Raw genomic sequence first — 21,309 nt, 5'->3', positions numbered from 1 at the left:
CCTGACTGTCTCTCTCTCCCTGACTCTCTCTCTCCCTCTCTCTCTCTCCTTGACTCTCTCTCTATCTCTCTCTCCCTCCCTCTCTGTCTTTTTATCTCTCTCTCCCTGACTCTCTCTTTCCCTCTCTCTCTCTCCCTTCCTGTCTCTCTCTCCCTGACTCTCTCTCTCCCTCTCTCTCTCTATCTCTCTCTCCCTCCCTCTCTCTTTATCTTTTTATCTCTCTCTCCCTGACTCTCTCTCTCCCTTCCTGTATCTCTCTCCCTGTGTCTCTCTCTCTCTCCTTGACTTTCTCTCTGTCTTCTCCCCTCTCTCTCCCTGGTGCGCACTCTCTCTCTCTCTCTCTCTCTCTCCTTGACTTTCTCTCTCTCTCTCTCTCTCTCTCTCTCTCTCCTTGACTTTCTCTCTGTCTTCTCCCCTCTCTCTCCCTGGCTCTCTCTCTGTTTCTGACTCCCTGGCTCTCTCTCTGTCTCTGACTCTCTCTCTCTCTCTCTCTCTCTCTCTCTGAGTCAGATGGGAGCAAATCCCCTCCCCCTTTTTGCTTTCACTAGACAACATTAACATACTAGCCCTTTAATTTCCCCCAAACCTCCGTAAATTGTACCAGATCAACAGGGACGTACCCGGTGCTATAGTGATGGCCACGCGGGGACCCTTGGCCTGGCCCATTCCCGGCTCTGGCCAGAGTCTCAGGAGCTCCAAACTCTTTCACGTAAAGACACAAATGCCCTCACCCATTGGCTCCCTCACGCCACCTGGGTTGCTGCCCAGGAGGGGGGGGGGGCCTGTTTTCACTGTAACCCTCGTACTACTAGTCTTTGGGTCCTTGTTGGGCGGATAAAATGTATTATGTTCAGTTTGTTAAAGATAGCGCTGCCCGCATGGAAGCTGTCACCCGGGTGATATTAATGTGTGTTGGGGGCGGGCTGTGGGCAGGCAGGATCCTTGTAGCCTGGGGCTTGGTTTTAGGACTAAGCCTTTCCCACCCTTTTTGATGTGGGGTGGTGCAATCCCATCATGCCTCAGAGAAGTGACTTTGTATCAGAGACTTCCCTATTTTGTATATTGGATTAAAGGTTTTGGTTTCTACACTATAAAATGGGGGCAGAACGGAAGCTTGCTCTCTTGGTTCCTGAGATTATCATTAGAGGAGAGAGCAGAGAGGAGAGCAGAGAAAGGCCACGTGGAGGAGAGGAGAAGCAGCCAAGATGGCGGAGTGCTGAAGGAGAAGCCAGTTTGTGCAGAGAGAAGGAGATGGGGGACAGAGGTGAATAAGGCTGGTGAGCTAGAAACCTTTGATTCTAGGAAACTCGGATAAATCAGTAGCTTTGTGAGCACTGAATGTGAGTGGGTTTTGGAGCCCAGTGTGTGTTTTTACTTGCCCGCCGGGTGCAAGCTAGGATTAAAGATGTTGGCCCACCAGTTTTTGGCTCCATCATTTCTTTACCGACTATCCGAATCCGATGCGAACCTGCATGGGCCAGGCTGCTGTAGTGGTGGCCGTGGCTACTGGCTTTACAGTCCTGCCTTGTCGCCTTCTGTTATCTGTTGTCCGAGTCCGAGGACCAACTCCAGCGAACAAACAGAGCACTCTGGCCCCAGCAAAGCGGGCCCACGGTGGTCACCAACACCATCATCGGCCCTTCCGGCAACCGGCAGGTGATACCGGGTAATAACACCACCACCGCCGCCGCCGCCCACTGGGATACCTGTCCCGTCCCCAACCCATTAGGAAGAAGTTATGGAGGACAGACCTCTCTCTCCCTGAGACGGGTCCCACAGACCACGGGAGAATTAGGGCCGATAAGCTGAAACAGGGAGGCCTGTGCTGTTTCCCAGGGGCTGCTGGTTTCGGGTGAGATTTCGGAAACAAGTGACCCCCACGCACAGAACTAAAACAGCCGAGACCCCAAGCCAGGCTGGGGATGGGGTGGGGGGTGGGCTGTGAATACGACTAGCTCCACGTGAACCCTGGAAGTTTCCCCGTCAGTCAGTGCCGACCTCAGGCTAGAAGAGACACCTGGCATCCCCTGGCGGTGAGGACGTCCATCAGTCTGTCAGACCCGTGCCCAAGCCTGACCGGACAGACGCCAGTAACCTGCACGAAGCGTTTCCCCCGCATAACCTCTCCCCCGTCTGTGCTCGGGGACCGTGTAATCCTTAAGACCGGACTTCCCGCCACTCAAATAGGGTGTATTTCTTGGTCGATGTTGATCTCCTATGACTACGTCTCTCTGCTTGAATCTAATGGGTGGTCAGTCTCCTTGGAAACGCTCAGGAATTCCAAGACTGTTTTGGGGGGAGAAGGTGCCCAGGTGGGTAGGGCGTGCCAACGTCCTCGGAAAGGGGTCGGGCAGAGGCGGGGAGGGGGGGGGATTGTTCTGAGGAAAAGCGAAGCTTTCGGACCACGTGCAGCCTGCTGGAGCTTTGCCACCACTGCCCACGGAACTCGGGAACCAGAGCCTCCTCGTCCCGTGGGCTGTGCTTCTTAGAAACTCCAGGTCCCCCCAAGGGGTGGCATTTCCTCTCATAGCGCTTGGAAGTGGGGGATGTTTTCTGGACACAGAGCCCTTCTGACCAGAGCCGCAGGAAGCTGGGCCCCCACCGGAGCCCCCCGGGGAGAGGAAAGACCTTCACCTTCCTCAGCAACAAAGAAATCAAAGGGATTATTTCAGGATCTCCCTTCTGTATTTTTATTTATCTTGGCGCTTCCTGAATAGCTTCTCGGTAACGGTGGGTTAAATGTCACCTCTGTTATGGTGAGCTATAATCGCTGCTTCTTATCCTGTGATCCCCTGGGGGCGGGCGTTGGTCACACCAAGGTCGTGGGAGGTCTGCCTCAGTTCTGCAACTTCTTTGTGTGCACGTGAGCTCACAGCCTTTACCTTGCTCTGCTCCTGGCTTTTATTATTATTATTATTATTATTATTATTATTATTATTATTTTCCTCTTCAAAAACATTGTAGAGTGATCCTCACACCTGGCGGTAGATTGGATGTATTTTTTTTGGATGTATTTCTTTTAACATCGGCGTCGGATACATTGTAGGAATGGCAAACAGATTGTTCATTTTTTATTTGCTCACAAACTTTCAAATGTTGCCATTTCTTTGGCTTGTTGGTTTGTTTGTTTTTTATCTAAGAACAAAATAGCAGAGAACTATGCTAAGCACAGGTCCTAAAGATACACTCAGAGGCATCCCGTGAAAAATAAAAAGTCCTGTCAGCATTGCCCAATTCGCCCCTGGAATGTGTGTGCCCATCATCGTGTGGGTGATGGTCACAGGAGAGCTTTCTCCACATGTGCGCCACCTTGCCTCAATCACGCTTTTCAAATTGTTTTTTTTCTTTGCATTCTAAGAAAATGTAGATCTTTATGGGCGTGTGTATGTTTGCGGATGTGAACACATGTACATAAAAGGTCTGCATTTTCTTATATAGGCATTTGAAGTGTATAATGCAAGCCACCCAGAGCTGCTGTGTTTCCACAAAGACACGCGTGTGTGTCTGTCTCTGATACACACCTGGGAGCCCTGCCACAAACAGCATGTTCAGGATGAGGTTTCTGAGGTGGTGCTGGGGTTTTTGGAATCAGTTCTCTACTCTGATTAGGCTTAAAGACACTAAAGTCTCACCTGACCAGGTGATAGTGCACTGGATAGAGCAGGGGTCGGGAACCTATGGCTCAGGAGCCAGATGTGGCTCTTTGGATGGCTGCCTCTGGCTCGCAGACAAATCTTTCATAAAAAAAAATAATAACATTAAAAATAGAAAACATTCTCATGGATTACAATCCATTCATTTCCTACCGCTCATGTTCATGGTTGCGGGTGGCTGGAGCCAATCCCAGCTGTCCTCCGGGACAACACCACATTTTTATTGGATAATGCATCACATACACGGGTCGTTGTATGGCTCTCACGGAATTACATTTTAAAATATGTGGCGTTCATGGCTCTCTCAGCCACAAAGGTTCCCGACCCCTGGGATAGAGCGTCAGCTTGGGACACAGGTTCGAAATCCTGAGGTCCCCAGCTTGAGCGCAGGCTCATCTGGTTTGAACAAAGCTCACCAGCTTGAGCCCAAGGTCCCTGGCTTGAGCAAGGAGTTACTTGGTCTGCTGTAGCCCCACAGTCAAGGCACATATGAGAAAGCAATCAATGAACAACTAAGGAGCCGTGTTTGGCCAGTAGCTGTGGCCACCGTCACAGCCGCCTGGCCCGTGCAGGTTCGCATTAGATTCGGACAGAGGGTAATGAAACAACAGAGCCAAGAACTGGTGGGCCATTAGCTTTAATCCTAGCTTGCACCTGGCGGGTGAGAAATACACACACTGGGACAACACTTCCCTTTCCATTCAGGGCTCCCAAAGCCACCGACTTATCTGAGTTTCCTAGAATCAAGGGTCTCTAGCTCACCAGCCTTATTCACCTCTGTTCCCCATCTCCTTCTCTCTGCACAAACTGGCTTCTCCTTCAGCACTCCACCATGTTGGCTGCTTCTCCTCTCCTCCACGTGGCCTTTCTCTGCTGTCCTCCAGCATGGGCTCCTCTGCCCCATTTTATAGTATAGAAATCAAAACCTTTCATCCAATATACAAACAAGGAAGTCTCTGAGACAACGTCACTTAGGGTGGGGAAAAGCTTAGTCTTAAAACTAAGCCTTAGGCTATAACGAACCCTGCCTGCTTACAACCTGTCCCCCACACCCAATGCAGACTATAAGCTTGCAAACATATACATCATATTTACAAACTTATTTGACCAACAAGCCGCAACACAGAATTGATGCTTCTCGTCTCTCTCCCTTCCGGTTTGTCTGTCCTTATCTGTTCCTCTCTCTGTCCCTCTCTTGCTAAAAGAAAAAAATAAGAAAAATAAAGGCCCTAACGTCAGTTCAGAAGAGAGGCGTGTGGCCCCTGGTGGCACAGACAGCCTTGTTTGCCCACTCAGGCGTGTTGGGCAGATAAAATATTATTATGCTCACTTTGTTAAAGATGGTGCTGCCCACATGGAAGCTGTCGCCCGGGTGATGTTAATGTGTGTTGAGGGCGGGCTGTGGGCAGACAGGATCCTTGTAGCCTGGGGCTTGGTTTTAGGACTAAGCCTTTCCCACCCTTTTTGATGTGGGGTGTTGCAATCTCATCATGCCTCAGAGAAGTGCCTTTGTCTCAGAGACTTCCCTATTTTGTATATTGGATTCAAAGGTTTTGGTTTCTGCACTATAAAATGGGGGCAGAATGGGAGCTTGCTTTCTTGGCTCCTGAGATTAATATTAGAGGAGAGAGCAGAGAAAGGCCACGTGGAGGAGGCCAGGAGAAGCAGCCAAGATGGTGGAGTGCTGAAGGAGAAGCCAGTTTGTGCAGAGTTTGTGCAGGGAGAAGGAAGGAGATGGGGAACAGAGGTGAATAAGGCTGGTGAGCTAGAAACCTTTGATTCTAGGAAACTCGAATAAGTCGGTGGCTTTGTGAGCGCTGAATGTGAGTGGGTTTTGGAGCTCAGTGTGTGTTTTTACTTGCCCGCCGGGTGCAAGCTAGGATTAAAGATGACGGCCCACCAGTTTTTGGCTCCGTTGTTTCTTTGCCGACTGTCCGAATCCAATGTGAACCTGCATGGGCCGGGCGGCTATGATGGTGGCCCTGGCTACTGGCTCTACAGGTGCTAGTGAGCCCCTGGGGCCGAGCGAGCTGTGGTCAGCATGTCCACCTCATGCAGCAATGCCCCCCGTGTGGACCTGCCCCCGGGCCCTGGGGGGACACCCAGCTGTGCACAGCCGCCAGAGTGGAGCCACACATGGGGTCAGGAGGGGGCAGGGCCAGCACTGTAGGGGGCGGTTTAACCTTTCCTTCACTGGTGGTTCCTGGAAGTCGGGGTGGGTCTGTCCACTTCCACATTCGCTTCTCAGAATGGGACAGGGAGCAAAGGTCACAAGGCACTGTGTCGGCAGCACGGGCGAGGTCTGAAGGACAGCGTGGGGAACAGGAAAGGGGACGGAGGCACGGGGCGTTTTGTTACAGTGACGGATCTGCACTGTGAGCGCCGTGGGGGGTCCAGTGCCCGTGCTTCCCCGAGGGGCCTGTGGGCTCTTCCCAGGGAGGGGGTCTCAGGACCCCAGGAGGTCACCCACAGCCAGGCTAATGGTGGTGATGGTGGTGATGGTGATGATGATGGTGATGATGGTGATGGTGATGGTGGTGATGATAGTGATGATGATGGTGGTGATGGTGATGAGGATGATGGTGATGATGATGGTGATGGTGATGATGATGATGGTGATGATGGTGATGGTGATGGTGGTGATGATAGTGATGATGATGGTGGTGATGGTGATGAGGATGATGGTGATGATGATGGTGATGATGGTGATGATGATGATGATGATGAGGATGATAATAATGGTGATGATAATGATGGTGATGATGATGAAAGTGATGATGGTGATGATGGTGATGATGATGGTGATGATGATGATGGTGATGATGATGGTGCTGAAGACCAGGGTCTCCCTGACCTCCCTCCCCCTTGCCCACGCTCTGCTGGCAGCTCTGAGCAGATAGAAACACGTCAAAGCACAAGCCGTGAAGAACATGTGGAGACAGGGAGCCCCTGAGGAGCAACACGCTGTCCCTGTGTTTGAACCATGACTTCTCAAGCCTCTCCCTCACGCATCCCACGCGACCCCACACGGTGGCCTCTGCACGAAATGACACAGGTATGTCTAGGCGTGTTTGTGACAAGTCGTTGGCATGATTCGCCGAGGCACCAGGAGGACTCGCAGAACCCAGGAGAGCAGACACACGCCTGGTTCTGGTTTATACACTGAAAATACGCTGCCCAGCGGGGATGTCCACCAAGCCTTGGAGTGCACGGTCACTCATGTAACACGGTGGACCTCACCTCTCCCATCTCCAGCCCCTCCTGAGGTCCAGAGGGGATGTAGCCCAAAGCCACGTCCCCTCTCACATTGGAGCATGACCCCCCTCTCACATCGGAGCACGACCCACAGTGCCGGGCAAACAAGAACTTTTTTTTTTAATCACACGGGACATTCCGATGACTCAGAACTGACCTTACAGAGGCGGCCAGCGGCCAGACCTATACCTCTGGTATGCACAGGGCAGGGCCAGCCTCGGTGGGCTGAGTTCACTCCGCCTAACATCTTGTAGGACTTTTCTTCCCGCGGAGACTCAAACAGTCTTAGGATTGGGACACCCTCTCCAGCCTGTTGGGACACTGCTGGCCAGTTCAAATCTCTCCCTTGGTTCCATCCCTCTGTGTCCAGCTTGCTGTCAAAGCTGCTCCCTTCTTGATTGTTACAGAAAGCCACCTGCGTGTGGTAGACTCACCACACGGCGTCTCTGGCCCTCTGTCCAACTCCTCGGGTTTTAGAGACGGCGCAATGGCGGCGTGTGTGTGTGTGTGTGTGTGTGAGAGAGAGAGAGAGAGAGAGAGAGAGAGAGAGAGACAGGGGGTGTCTTCAGCGGCCAAGTGAACACTGAGAGACAGAGAGAGAGAGAGAGACAGGAGGCGTCTCCAGCGGCCACGTGAACGCTGTCATCGGGACCGAGGTGACAGGATGAAGCTGACTCACTCAATCCCCGGCCAGCATCAGCATGACCTTCCCGCCCCATCCTTACCCACACCTCCGTTCCTCGTCTGGAGAGATGCCCACCCCACTTCCACGAGTGGGACCTCCTTCACCAATCGGGCAGGAAGCTTGCGCACACACTCACACACACACACACCCGCCAGGGTCCGCATGAGACACCGCCCTCTCCCTACGCTGCCAGCCTGCCCCGCCTCCCACCCGCTCCGGTGGAGGCTTCTGTCCCTGCGTGCGGTCCACGCGTGCGGAATTCCGCGCAACAGAACCGGGTCAGTTCCACAGCTCAGCCAAACTGGTATGCGTCTCCCAGGATGAGAAGACCCAGCGCGGTGCCCGGTCCGAGCGCCCTCTGGGAGCCTGCGGTCTCCCTGGGGCAGGTGCTGAATGAAGGTCATCGCTAAAGTCAAGAAGGCCACACCCCCGCCGTGGTGCCCACACCCAGCACAGCTCGCTGGGCCAGCTGGCACTCCTTATATCGCTGCCAGACGGGCTTCACACGTGCGACTCGGTGACACGTCACCTGTCCACTGTGCTGCTGTGCCCTCCCCCTGGCTCCCCCCCGCCCCTCCCCCATCCCTCGGGCTGTCACCACGCCCGCCCTTCTGTTATCTGTTGTCCGAGTCCGAGGACCAACCCCAGCAAACAAACAGAGCACTCTGGCCCCAGCAAAGCGGGCCCACGGTGGTCACCAACACCATCATCGGCCCTTCCGGCAACCGGCAGGTGATACCGGGTAATAACACCACCACCGCCGCCGCCGCCCACTGGGATACCTGTCCCGTCCCCAACCAGTTAGGAAGAAGTTATGGAGGACAGACCTCTCTCTCCCTGAGACGGGTCCCACAGACCACGGGGCGAATTAGGGCCGATAAGCTGAAACAGGGAGGCCTGCGCTGTTTCCCAGGGGCTGCTGGTTTTGGGTGAGATTTCGGAAACAAGTGACCCCCACACACAGAACTAAAACAGCTGAGACCCCAAGCCAGCCCGTTGCCTGCGTCTCAACCCACCCATGGCGTCATCTTCTTCTGGGCTGGGCAGGACAGAACGCAGGTCCCGCTTTAGGAAGCAGAAATGAGGAAGCCGGGCAGGAAAGGAGGGGGGGGGGTTTGGAGAAATGGAGAAGTCTGGGGTTGATGTTTTCTCGGCACTGCCCGCCCGTGGGTTTCGTCACGCAGCCTCCTCCGAGAAGCTGTTGGAGAGGGACGGCCGGAGGTGGACGTGTCCGCCGGGGAGGCGGGCTGATGGCGGTCGGCGGGCTGGCGCTGTAGGGAGGGTAAGCTGCTCCCTTGTCCTGGGGTCCTTGACTGCCTCGTGACCGCTCTGCAGTGTTGTGATTCTGGGGCGGCCGTGGGTGGGGGACGCCTCAGGTTGGCCGGGGTCCCAGCACAGAGAGGGACGGTCATGAGATGGAGGGCGGATGTCTAGCCGGACACGGCCGGTGCATCTAACTGGCCGCCGATTGCAGGAATCAGCCCGTGTGCACTGGCTCCCGGCTGAGCACCCCAGGACATTTACACTTGCCCCAGAGGCTTGGACAAATGTGGATGGAGGTGGTGTGTGTGAACTGGCTATCATCCTCAGGGAGACCAGGGGTCCTCCCAGCTCAGCTGGACACTTAGCTGATGGTCACTTTATCTCAGAGCCCCCCCCCACCCCCACAGGAGAGCAAGCAGGGCAATTCATTCATCTGAAATGCCCCCAGGATGCTCAGGGTGACAGAGACATTGTAAGGAGCTGTCAGAGGGGGCTGGGGCGTGACCGCTTGTGGGGACAGGGTCTATTTTTGAGGAGGGAGGGACCCAAACTGTTCTGAATCCAGGTAGAGATAACGGTGGCACCTTGTGGATACACTCCGTGCCTCTGAGCTGCACGTATTGAAAGGGAGCATTTCACGCCACGTGAGTTTTGCCTCAGTTAAAAATCAAATCAAATCAAATCAAGGTGAGATTATAATAGATCAACGAGACGTCCCTGCTCTTCAGTGTCCCGACCACAACTGGGAGGGTGCCAGCACGTGTCTCAGGAGAGGGGGTCCGAGGGATACGCTCAAGGCACGGTGTGACCACCCCCCACCCACCCCCCGCCGCACGCCTACCTGGTTGCCCCTCGAATCAGAGCCCCGTTCATTTCATGCCCTGTCTGCATTCTTCTCCGGGGTTGGGGACCCGCCACCGTCCCCACCCAAGGACCGGACGCTGTTGCTGAACGTTTACTTATTTATTTATTTATATGTGTTTTGTAAGTTTAGAAAATTAAATGGAACCAGGGTGACAGGGATCAATAAGAGGACGTAGGTTTCGGGTGAATATCTCTGGAGCGTTCGAACGGTTGATCGCTGTGGATCAAATAAGTTGGTAAATATGATGTATATGTTGGCTCGCTTATAGTTTGCATTGGGTGTGGGGGACAGGCTGTAAGCAGGCAGGGTCCTTATAGCCTGAGAGGGTTAGTTTTAAGACTAAGCTTTTCCCCACACCCTTGACTGTTGCATGATGTGGGGTGGTGCACTCTTACGAGGAATCCCATTTATGCCTCAGATAAGTGACTTTGTATCAGAGACTTCCTTATTTGTATACTAGCTGAAAGGCTTTAATTTCTACACTATAAAATAAGAGAGACCAGGGGGCTCTCTCGCTCGGTTTCTGAAATTAGGATTGGAGAGGAGAGCAGAGAAAGGAGAGCAGAGAAAGGCCACGTGGAGGAGAGGAGAAGCAGCCAAGATGGCGGAGTGCTGAAGGAGAAGCCAGTTTGTGCAGAGTTTGTGCAGAGAGAAGGAGATGGGGAACAGAGGTGAATAAGGCTGGTGAGCTAGAAAACTTTGATTCTAGGAAACTCGGATCAGTCAGTGGCTTTGGGAGCCCTGAATGGAAAGGAAAGTGTTTTCCAACTGTGTGTATTTCTCACCCGCCAGGTGCAAGCTAGGATAAAGATGATGGCCCACCAGTTCTTGGCTCTGTTGTTTCATTACCCTCTGTCCAAATCCAATGCGCACCTGCACGAGCCAGGCGGCTGTGACGGTAGCCACGACTACTGGCTTTACAATTGTGTCATGCGCCCGTCACCCGAAGTCAGATCATTTTCTGTCACCGTGTATTTGTTCTCTGCTTCCCAGCCCCCCCCGACAACCTCTTTACTCTTATCTGTGCCCGTGAGTCTCAGTTTTCTATCCCACCTGCGTGTGACATCATACGCTTCTTAGCTTTTCCTGGTTGACCTGTCACTCCGTGTTCACTCCTCATTTATTTCAAAGGGAGAGGCCTCTACATAGATTCATTGGGGGCATTCGATCTCTTGGTTATCTGTGCCCGTGAGCCTCAGTTTTCTATCCCACCTGCGTGTGACATCGTACCCTTCTTAGCTTTTCCTGGTTGACCTGTCACTCCGTGTTCACTCCTTGTTTATTTCAAAGGGAGAGGCCCCTGCATAGATTCATTGGGGGCATTTGATCTCTTGGTTATCCATGCCCATGAGCCTCAGTTTTCTATCCCACCTGCGTGTGACATCATACCCTTCTTAGCTTTTCCTGGTTGACCTGTCACTCCGTGTTCACTCCTTGTTTATTTCAAAGGGAGAGGCCCCTGCATAGATTCATTGGGGGCATTTGATCTCTTGGTTTTCTGTGGCTTCTCTTTTTTTTTTTCTTTAAGTCAAGTTTAGAGAAGTTGGTGAGATGTCGGTAACAGGCAGCCTGGTTTAGAAGAAGCCCAGGGGGAAGTGGGGGACGCATGTCACAGTCCAGTGAAGCAGTTTATTTAGGACGTCGCTGCTCTCGGAAAGGGACCTGAGAGGTTCCAGCCGCTGGCCCCTCCCTGCCCGTGTACCCGCCGGACCCCCCAGGTAGCTCGGCTCCAAGGGGGGGCATGGGTACCAATGGCTAATGTGAAAGTCCGGGTTAGAAGCCAGGCAAGAACAGCGAGGAGAGGAACAGTGTGGTGGCCTAAACCGGGGTGTGGCCTCCCTGAGCGAGCTCCTCTGGGGTGCAGGAGAGAGCCCGCCCAGGGGAGAGAAACCATGCCCTCACCCAACTGCCAACACCTGCAGGCGGAGGAAGTGGTGCTTCTGGGAGAAAGTGGGGAGCGATAAAGCCACCCCGAGAAAGGGTGGTTTAGAATCTGGATGGTGTGGTGGACGCCTCCCAGACTGAGACCACGAGGGGGCAGGGTATTTCCTATTCTAGGGGGGCAGCTTGGTCAGAGAGAGATGGCTCAGGGGGGGGGAGACCCCCGTGAGCAGATGTTCTAGGTGATGGAGATGCACTCTTGCGAGGTTTCTCATAGGCGTGGTCATCACACCAGGGGACAGAAAAGGACTCTCAGCCAGGAGTGAGGTCTTGTGCAGAATGGGCACCGTGGCTGCTGGGTCTGTGGGGCCGCGTGCAGCAGGGTGGCCTTGTAGGTGAGTGGGGGGCCTTGGGAGAGGGCAGGGGAGCCCCCCTCGGCGGGTCCTCAGGTGGGAGCCGAGCGTCAGCTAAGTGCGGAGTGCAGTGGAGGGAGGGAGACAGGCAGGTGTTGTGAGGGTGAGCAGGTGGGGGTTCAAGGGGCCAGGTGATGTGGGTGTGACGTCGGGGGTCCTGAAGGCAGATGCTGGACAAGACCGAATAGGTAAGGAATTGATTAGAGAAAGGCATGCATGGAAGGGGAGGTCGGAAGAAAGGAGGGAAGGAAGGAAGGAAGGAAGGAAGGAGGGAGGGAGGGAGGGAGGGAGGGAGGGAGGGGAGGAAGGAAGGAAATAGGAAGGAAGGAAAGAAAAAAGGAAGGAAGGGATAAAGGGAGGAAGGAGGGAGGGAGGGAAGGAAGGAAGGAGGGAGGGAGGGAGGGAGGGAAGGAAGGAAGTAGGGAAGGAAGAAAAAAATAAAGAAGGAAGGAAGGAAGGAAGGGAGGGAGGAAGGGAGGGAGGGAGATAGGGAGGGAGGGAGGGAGAAAGGGAGGGAAGGAAGGAAGGAAGGAAGGAAGGAAGGAAGGAAGAAAGGAAGAAAGGAAGGGAGGGAGATAGGGAGGGAGGGAGGGAGAAAGGGAGGGAAGGAAGGAAGGAAGGAAGGAAGAAGGAAGGCAAGAAGGAAGGAAGGAAGTAGGGAAGGAAGAAAAAAGAAAGAAGGCAGAAAGGAAGGGAGAGAGGGAGGGAAGGAGGGAGGAAGAAAGGAAGGAAGGAAGGAAGGGAAGAAGAAAATAGGGAAGGAAGGAAAGAAGGAAGGAAGAAAATAGGGAAGGAAAAAGAAGGAAGGAAGGAAGAAAAGAAGGAAATAGGGAAGGAAGGAAGGAAAGAAGGAAGAAAGAGAGGGAGGGAGGGAGGAAGGAAGGAAGGAAATAGGGAAAGAAGGAAATAGAAAAGGAAGGAAGAAAAGAAGGAAGGAGGAAATAGGGAAGGAAGGAAGGAAGGAAGGAAGGAAGGAAGGAAGGAAGGAAGGAAGGAAGGAAGGACTCGGCCAGCAGGCCAGAAAACGCCACCCAAACCCAGGCTGCGGGCCAGGCATTCTCCGCAGACTGAATGCAGCACGTTGCTTTTGAACGGATAGTTCTCGGAATATTTTTTTTAATAAACTTCATTTTGTATCTTTTTTTTTTCTATCCCTTTGTTTTCCCAGTTAGAGCCAATGCGGGATATGATGTTTGTTTCGGGTGTGTGGCACGGTGGTTAGATACTCATCTGCTTTATAAAATAATCCTCCGGATCGTCCCAGGACCCACGGGGCCCCACACACAGTTATTACACTATTATTGACTCTGTGTCCCGTGCTGGACGTGACATCCTGTGACTGTGCTGTGACTGCCCACCTGTGCTTCTCAGTCCCCTCCCCTTGGTCACCCAGATTCCCAACCTCCCTGCCCTCTGACAACCGTCCGTCTGTTCTCTGTGTCTGTGAGTCTATTTCTGTTTTGTGTGTTCATAGATTTTCTTCTTTAGACCCCACATATAAATGGCAACGCGTGGCATCTGTCTCCCTCCGTCTGACGTGTCTCGCTGACCACTCGCCCTCTTGGTTTGTTCCTGCGGTGAGTGGCCCCGTGCACCACGGTCTGGATCCCGTGACCCCTCGCGACCCCACGTGGATGCATTATTATTGGCCGGTGGTCACGCTTGACCTTGGGGTTCACCCGACCCCTGTACCTCCTGCGTGTTCAGACTGACCTAGGATGGTGTGAGCACATCACTACCATCCCCCACAGAGGACGGTGACGTCCTCTGTCCAGAGCGTCCTCAGTCCTCCGTGCCGTCACACTTCCCCGGTCGCGACCCTGGACGACCTCTGACCTTTGTGCACTGTTACCATGGTTGTGACTTTTTCTCAGAGTATGTCAGAGTTGGAATCACACCTGCTGCGGACTTTTCCAAAGGGTTCTTCACCAACTCATAGCTGCTTCGGTTTCCCTTGTGTCTGATGTCTTTGCAGGTACAGCCTTCTCTCTCTCTCTCTCTCTCTCTCTCTCTCTCTCTCGCGCCCCCCCTCTCTCTCACTTTTTGTATGTGTGACAGAGACAGAGAAAGAGTCAGAGAGGGACAGATAGGGAGAGACAGACAGGAAGGGAGAGAGATGAGAAGCATCAGTTTTTTGTTGTGGCTCCTTAGTTGTTCATTGATCGCTTTCTCCTATGTGCCTTGACCGGGGGGATACAGCAGACCAAGCGACCCCATGCTCAAGCCAGCGACCTTGGGCTTTAACTCAGTGACCACGGGGTCATGTCTGTGATCCCACGCTCAAGCCAGCAACCTGTGCTCAAGCTGGATGAACCTGTGCTCAAGCCAGTAACCTTGGGGTTTCAAACCTGGGTCCTCCACATCCCAGTCTGATTCTCTACCAACTGTGCCACCGCCTGGTCAGGCTCTCTCTCTCTCTCTCCCTCTCTCTCTTTGTCTCATTTTTTTTTTACAGAGACAGAGAAAGGGATAGATACAGACAGACAGACAGGAACGGAAAGAGATGAGAAGCATCAATCATCAGTTTTTCATTGCAGCTCCTTAGTTGTTCATTGATTGCTTTCTCATATGTGCCTTGACCGGGGGGGTCTACAGCAGACCGAGTGACCCCTTGCTCGAGCCAGCGACCTTGGGCTCAAGCTGGTGAGCTTTGCTCAAACCAGATGAGCCTGTGCTCAAGCTGGCGACCTCAGGGTCTCAAACCTGGGTCCTCCGTGTCCCTGTGTGACACTCTATCCACTGCCTGGTCAGGCTCTGTTTATCTTTAATGTGCACGATGGACTGTCGCAAAACTCAAAGGAGGAAAAAAAAACAAACTAAACTATGACTAACATCATCATCTGCATTTTCGGTTCTGGTCCCCAAATCCATTCCGGTTCTTCGGGGGGGGGGGAGATCGAGAGTCACAGCAAACGAATCCACGCGGCGGTGGTGATGTCTTCCGGAAGCACCTTAGGGTGACATCCCGTGTTGGCTTGGGGGGCTCACCGTGCCCGCATCATCGGGAAGCAGAAGGCAGAAGCCCTCGGCGGGGGAGAGGAGAGGAGAGGAGAGGAGAGGAGAGGAGAGGTCACCGATGTTCCGTCAGGCTGCGTCCCCGCAAGGGGAATTTGGAGAAATGAAACCGCCTGCAGGGCGCTGGGTCACACCCCCAAAGGCGTCCACGTCCACAGCCCCTGGAATCCGTAGCCACGCCGCCTTCTATGACTCAAGGAGAAGCCCCCAGACCCAAAGTCTACCTCCGATGATGGGGAGGGGGGGCATGGGTCGAAAATGAAGAAAGAGGGAGGCCGCTCCCTTCTGGGGGGGGGGGGCTCACCAGGCTTATGATAGACACGAGAGGCGTTGGCGCAGGTCGGGACAATAGCGTGTTGTGGGGAGTCGGCGTGTGTGAGAAGGAATGCTGTAGTATCCACCGGGTATGAAAACAGATGTCGGAGACTTTCAGGAGTTAAGATGTTACTTTATTGGCCAGTTTAACCTGCGCAGGGGCGACCTCCTGAGATGTCCGGAGACACACCGTGCCCACAAGGAGCTGCAGACGGAAGCCGCACCTGGAGCTTACAGCCAGGCCCTTATATATCCTAAGTGAGCAAGCATAGGACAGAAGCAGATGTGGCAGTTTAGCTATTGGCTAGGGAGGTCGCACGCAGCATAGCAACAGGGGCCGGTTTTAGCTTAGTGGCGAATTTCAAACCTAAACTTCTGATAGGGGTCTCTGACCTTCTTTGTTCCCAGCCTCACAGGAGCCATATCAGCACTTACTGTTCCTTCCATAGTTACACTCTTTGCAACACTCCCTGTTCCTTCCATAGTGACACTCTTTGCAGCACTCCCTGTTCCTTCCATAGTTACACTCTTTGCAGCACTCCCTGTTCCTTCCATAGTTACACTCTTTGCAGCACTCCCTGTTCCTTCCATAGTTACACTCTTTGCAGCACTGCCTGTTCCTTCAATAGTTACACTCTTTGCAGCACTCCCTGTTCCTTCAATAGCTACACTCTTTGCAACACTCCCTGTTCCTTCCATAGTTACACTCTTTGCAGCACTCCCTGTTCCTTCCATAGTGACACTCTTTGCAGCACTCCCTGTTCCTTCAATAGTTACACTCTTTGCAACACTCCCTGTGCCTTCCATAGTGACACTCTTTGCAACACTCCCTGTGCCTTCCATAGTGACACTCTTTGCAACACTCCCTGTTCCTTCCATAGTGACACTCTTTGCAACACTCCCTGTTCCTTCCATAGTGACACTCTTTGCAGCACTCCCTGTTCCTTCCATAGTGACACTCTTTGCAACACTCCCTGTTCCTTCCATAGTTACACTCTTTGCGACACTCCCTGTTCCTTCCATAGTTACACTCTTTGCGACACTCCCTGTTCCTTCCATAGTGACACTCTTTGCAGCACTCCCTGTTCCTTCCATAGTTACACTCTTTGCAGCACTCCCTGTTCCTTCCATAGTGACACTCTTTGCAGCACTCCCTGTTCCTTCCATAGTGACACTCTTTGCAGCACTCCCTGTTCCTTCCATAGTTACACTCTTTGCAACACTCCCTGTTCCTTCCATAGTTACACTCTTTGCGACACTCCCTGTGCCTTCCATAGTGACACTCTTTGCAACACTCCCTGTTCCTTCCATAGTGACACTCTTTGCAACACTCCCTGTTCCTTCCATAGTTACACTCTTTGCGACACTCCCTGTTCCTTCCATAGTTACACTCTTTGCAACACTCCCTGTTCCTTCCATAGTGACACTCTTTGCAACACTCCCTGTTCCTTCCATAGTTACACTCTTTGCAACACTCCCTGTTCCTTCCATAGTTACACTCTTTGCAGCACTCCCTGTTCCTTCCATAGTGACACTCTTTGCAACACTCCCTGTTCCTTTAATAGTTACACTCTTTGCAACACTCCCTGTTCCTTCCATAGTTACACTCTTTGCAACACTCCCTGTTCCTTTAATAGTTACACTCTTTGCAACACTCCCTGTTCCTTCCATAGTTACACTCTTTGCAACACTCCCTGTTCCTTCAATAGTTACACTCTTTGCAACACTCCCTGTTCCTTCCATAGTTACACTCTTTGCAGCACTCCCTGTTCCTTCCATAGTTACACTCTTTGCAGCACTGCCTGTTCCTTCAATAGTTACACTCTTTGCAGCACTCCCTGTTCCTTCCATAGTGACACTCTTTGCAACACTCCCTGTTCCTTCCATAGTGACACTCTTTGCAACACTCCCTGTTCCTTCCATAGTGACACTCTTTGCAGCACTCCCTGTTCCTTCCATAGTGACACTCTTTGCAGCACTCCCTGTTCCTTCAATAGCTACACTCTTTGCAGCACTCCCTGTTCCTTCCATAGTTACACTCTTTGCGACACTCCCTGTTCCTTCCATAGTTACACTCTTTGCAACACTCCCTGTTCCTTCAATAGTTACACTCTTTGCAACACTCCCTGTTCCTTCCATAGTTACACTCTTTGCAACACTCCCTGTTCCTTCCATAGTTACACTCTTTGCAACACTCCCTGTTCCTTCAATAGTTACACTCTTTGCAACACTCCCTGTTCCTTCCATAGTTACACTCTTTGCAGCACTCCCTGTTCCTTCCATAGTTACACTCTTTGCAACACTCCCTGTTCCTTCCATAGTGACACTCTTTGCAGCACTCCCTGTTCCTTCAATGGTTACACTCTTTGCAACACTCCCTGTTCCTTCAGTGGTTACACTCTTTGCAGCACTCCCTGTTCCTTCAATAGCTACACTCTTTGCAACACTCCCTGTTCCTTCCATAGTGACACTCTTTGCAGCACTCCCTGTTCCTTCAATAGCTACACTCTTTGCAACACTCCCTGTTCCTTCCATAGTGACACTCTTTGCAACACTCCCTGTTCCTTCCATAGTGACACTCTTTGCAGCACTCCCTGTTCCTTCCATAGTTACACTCTTTGCAGCACTGCCTGTTCCTTCAATAGTTACACTCTTTGCAGCACTCCCTGTTCTTTCAATAGTTACACTCTTTGCGACACTCCCTGTTCCTTCCATAGTTACACTCTTTGCAACACTCCCTGTTCCTTCCATAGTTACACTCTTTGCAACACTCCCTGTTCCTTTAATAGTTACACTCTTTGCAACACTCCCTGTTCCTTCCATAGTTACACTCTTTGCAGCACTCCCTGTTCCTTCCATAGTTACACTCTTTGCAGCACTGCCTGTTCCTTCAATAGTTACACTCTTTGCAGCACTCCCTGTTCCTTCCATAGTGACACTCTTTGCAACACTCCCTGTTCCTTCCATAGTGACACTCTTTGCAACACTCCCTGTTCCTTCCATAGTGACACTCTTTGCAGCACTCCCTGTTCCTTCCATAGTGACACTCTTTGCAGCACTCCCTGTTCCTGCAATAGTTACACTCTTTGCAACACTCCCTGTTCCTTCCATAGTTACACTCTTTGCAACACTCCCTGTTCCTTTAATAGTTACACTCTTTGCAACACTCCCTGTTCCTTTAATAGTTACACTCTTTGCAACACTCCCTGTTCCTTCCATAGTGACACTCTTTGCAGCACTCCCTGTTCCTTCCATAGTTACACTCTTTGCAACACTCCCTGTTCCTTCAATAGCTACACTCTTTGGCAGCCCCAGTACTCCCTGAATCTAACAAATGCCAGTTACGATCACACCGTCTCCAAGAGCCACGCACGGTGCCCGTGGGCCAAGGGCCCCTCTCTGCAGGTGGGACGCAGTTAAGGACGGTGACGGGTCAGGGGCTCGGTGACGTGACCCGGGCGAGGTCCGCAGGGGAGCAGCAACGAGCCCTTTGGTCAGGAGCCCTCCCTCCCCCGGGACGGTGGATAGATCCACGAAGGGTGCCTGTCTGTCTGTCTGTCTGTCTCTGTCCAGGGTGCCTCTGTCCAGCGGGCGGGTCCATGGCTCCGCTGCTGAGGGCTGTGCTGGTCCTGGTACTGCTCGACCCGGTTCTCCTCCTGATCCGAGAGCAGCAGCAGGGTAAGTGTGCAAACCTACCCGCCCCTTCCTGACCCTCGCCTTTCGAGGGGAGCGGCATCTGGGGATGCATCCCCATGTGTGTGTGGGGGGGTCCGATGTCACTGTGTCCCTAATGCATAGCCATCAGCACACGGTGAGACCCCGGATCGATTCCCGGCTCGACCCGATGCCCCGGAATCCAGGAGGTTCCGTGTGTCCGAGCCCTGGTCTAAGCTCACAAGACGTGGGATCTGTGGGCGGCGGGGTTCAGACATGATAAAAAGAGGTAATTTGGGAATCTCTGTGTGTGTGTGTGGTGGGGGGGACACAGATCTTTCAGGCCTGCCGACCGCGGAGACGACGCCCAGCCTCAACATGCATTATGACCTGAGGACCAAGAACCTGACCTGGAACTGCAGGGAAAACATCACCTCCCTCGAATGCAGGTTCATTTCTGAAGAAACGGGACCCGTCCGGAGGAAGGTGAGGCCAGCAGTGGGATGCACAGGTCATTGAACCTCTGGTTCTCTGCCCTGGTGGCTGTTTTCACTATGGAAAAAAACAAACAAACAAATAAACCGAAGGGTCATTTATTATTTCACGCATTCAATACTTAAATAAAGCCTGACCGGGCGGCGGCGCAGTGGATAGAGCGTCGGACTGGGATGCGGAAGGAACCAGGTTAGAGACCCCGAGGTCGCCAGCTTGAGCGCGGGCTCATCTGGTTTGAGCAAAGCTCACCAGCTTGGACCCAAGGTCGCTGGCTAGAGCAAGGGGTCACTCAGTCTGCTGTAGCCGCACGGTCAAGGCACATATGAGAAAGCAATCAATGAACAACTAAGGTGTCGCAATGAAAAACTGATGATTGATGCTTCTCATCTCTCTCCCTTCCTGTCTGTCTGTCCCTATCTATCCCTCTCTCTGACTCTCTCTCTGTCTCCGTAAAAAAACAACAACAAAACACAAAAAAATTAAATAAGAACAATAAAAGAGGCACACAGAACTAGATGCCATTTAAAGAAAGAATTTTAAAATACGAATGAACCCTGGCCGGTTGGCTCAGTGGTAGAGCATCGGCCTGGCGTGCAGGAGTCCCGGGTTCAATTCCTGGCCAGGGCACACAGGAGAAGCGCCCATCTGCTTCTCCAGTCCTCCCCCTCTCCTTCCTCTCTGTCTCTCTCTTCCCCTCCCGCAGCCGAGGCTCCAGTGGAGCAAAGTTGGCCCGGGTGCTGAGGATGGCTCTATGGCTTCTGCCTCAGGTGCTAGAGTGGCTCTGATTGCAACAGAGTGACACCCCAGATGGGCAGAGCGTCGCCCCTTGGTGGGTGTGCCGGGTGGATCCCAGTCGGGCGCATGCGGGAGTCTGTCTGACTGCCTCCCCGTTTCCAACTTCAGAAAAATACAAAAAAAAAAAAATACGAATGAAGAAATGTCCAATAACACCTGACCGCCCCCCCATAAAAAAAGAATCAAACAATGAAACTGTTATGTAAGTTATTTCTATATAGCTTCTTGCTTCTTGATTGGCGTGCTCACGTGCAATATTTTCCACCTGCGGACGGAATGAACATGACTGTGGGCGTTTAGAAGACGCCGTGATGCAGATGAATGTTAAAAAAAAAAAAAATGAGTCAGGAATGTCAGTGTGTGGTTTCCACACTGGGCGGCTGCCCAGGCGCCCGCCTGAGAGAGAGTCGTGAGGACAGGTGCCATTCGCACAACCGGTTCGCCAAACTCAACAAAAGATTAGGTGTCGGTTCTGCAGAACCGGCGTGAACCGGGTGAGTCCCTGGGAAGTGTCTGATCCTGAGTGTGAAGAGATCGCAGCTGCCACACTCGTAGGACACACGAGTCTCTGCTCAGGTCAGGACCCGGAGGGAGGCGGAACCCTCGGGACACAAAGCCACCCAAGGAAGGTGGACCGGGCCGCCTGACCAGACGTGGGGACCCAGAGCAGCAGGAGTCGGTCCCAGGCGGGCACTGGCACGCTCTGAGAATGTCTACGGGCGACTTTCGGAGGGGGGAAGGGGGCAAATTTCAACAAGCACAGCGAGCAGGCTAGAGAGGTGGAGGCATGAATGGTTTACTCTGTGGCGCTCTGTGGCTTACAGACATGGGCTGCCTGTCGTCACAGGACATCAGAGATTGTACAGCAACTCAATCCTGAGAAAGAAAGAAAGAAATAGGACTGAGTCCGAGTGAGCCATGGCATGGGCTCAGAGACAATGTAAGCCAGAGGCCGGGGGAAGGCTGTGGAGTACGAGATAGGAAAAGAAAATGCAATATTGTAGAGCAGGGGTCCCCAAA

At 52.8% G+C, this 21,309-nt stretch overlaps 1 protein-coding gene across 5 annotated transcripts in view; it reads left to right on the top strand.

The window, feature by feature from the left end:
* The first annotated feature begins 8,740 nt into the window (after nt 1-8,740).
* CSF2RA (colony stimulating factor 2 receptor subunit alpha) overlaps nt 8,741-21,309 on the top strand; it is a 35,358-nt gene continuing 22,789 nt past the window's right edge. For 3 of the 5 annotated variants that reach the window (XM_066358065.1, XM_066358061.1, XM_066358066.1), the window contains exons 1-3: nt 8,741-8,875; nt 18,919-19,023; nt 19,334-19,485. In XM_066358065.1, coding sequence (XP_066214162.1) covers nt 18,945-19,023; nt 19,334-19,485 — 231 coding nt within the window. In that variant the 5' untranslated portion in view covers nt 8,741-8,875; nt 18,919-18,944. Of the gene's footprint in view, nt 8,876-11,318; nt 11,440-15,554; nt 15,604-18,918; nt 19,024-19,333; nt 19,486-21,309 lie in introns of those variants that run through there. The other 2 variants (XM_066358063.1, XM_066358062.1) reach the window with 2 other exon arrangements.

Source organism: Saccopteryx leptura, unplaced genomic scaffold (assembly GCF_036850995.1).
Source record: "Saccopteryx leptura isolate mSacLep1 unplaced genomic scaffold, mSacLep1_pri_phased_curated manual_scaffold_31, whole genome shotgun sequence".
NCBI classification, from domain to species: Eukaryota; Metazoa; Chordata; class Mammalia; order Chiroptera; family Emballonuridae; genus Saccopteryx; species Saccopteryx leptura.
This window is presented reverse-complemented; position numbering and strand designations above follow the sequence as displayed.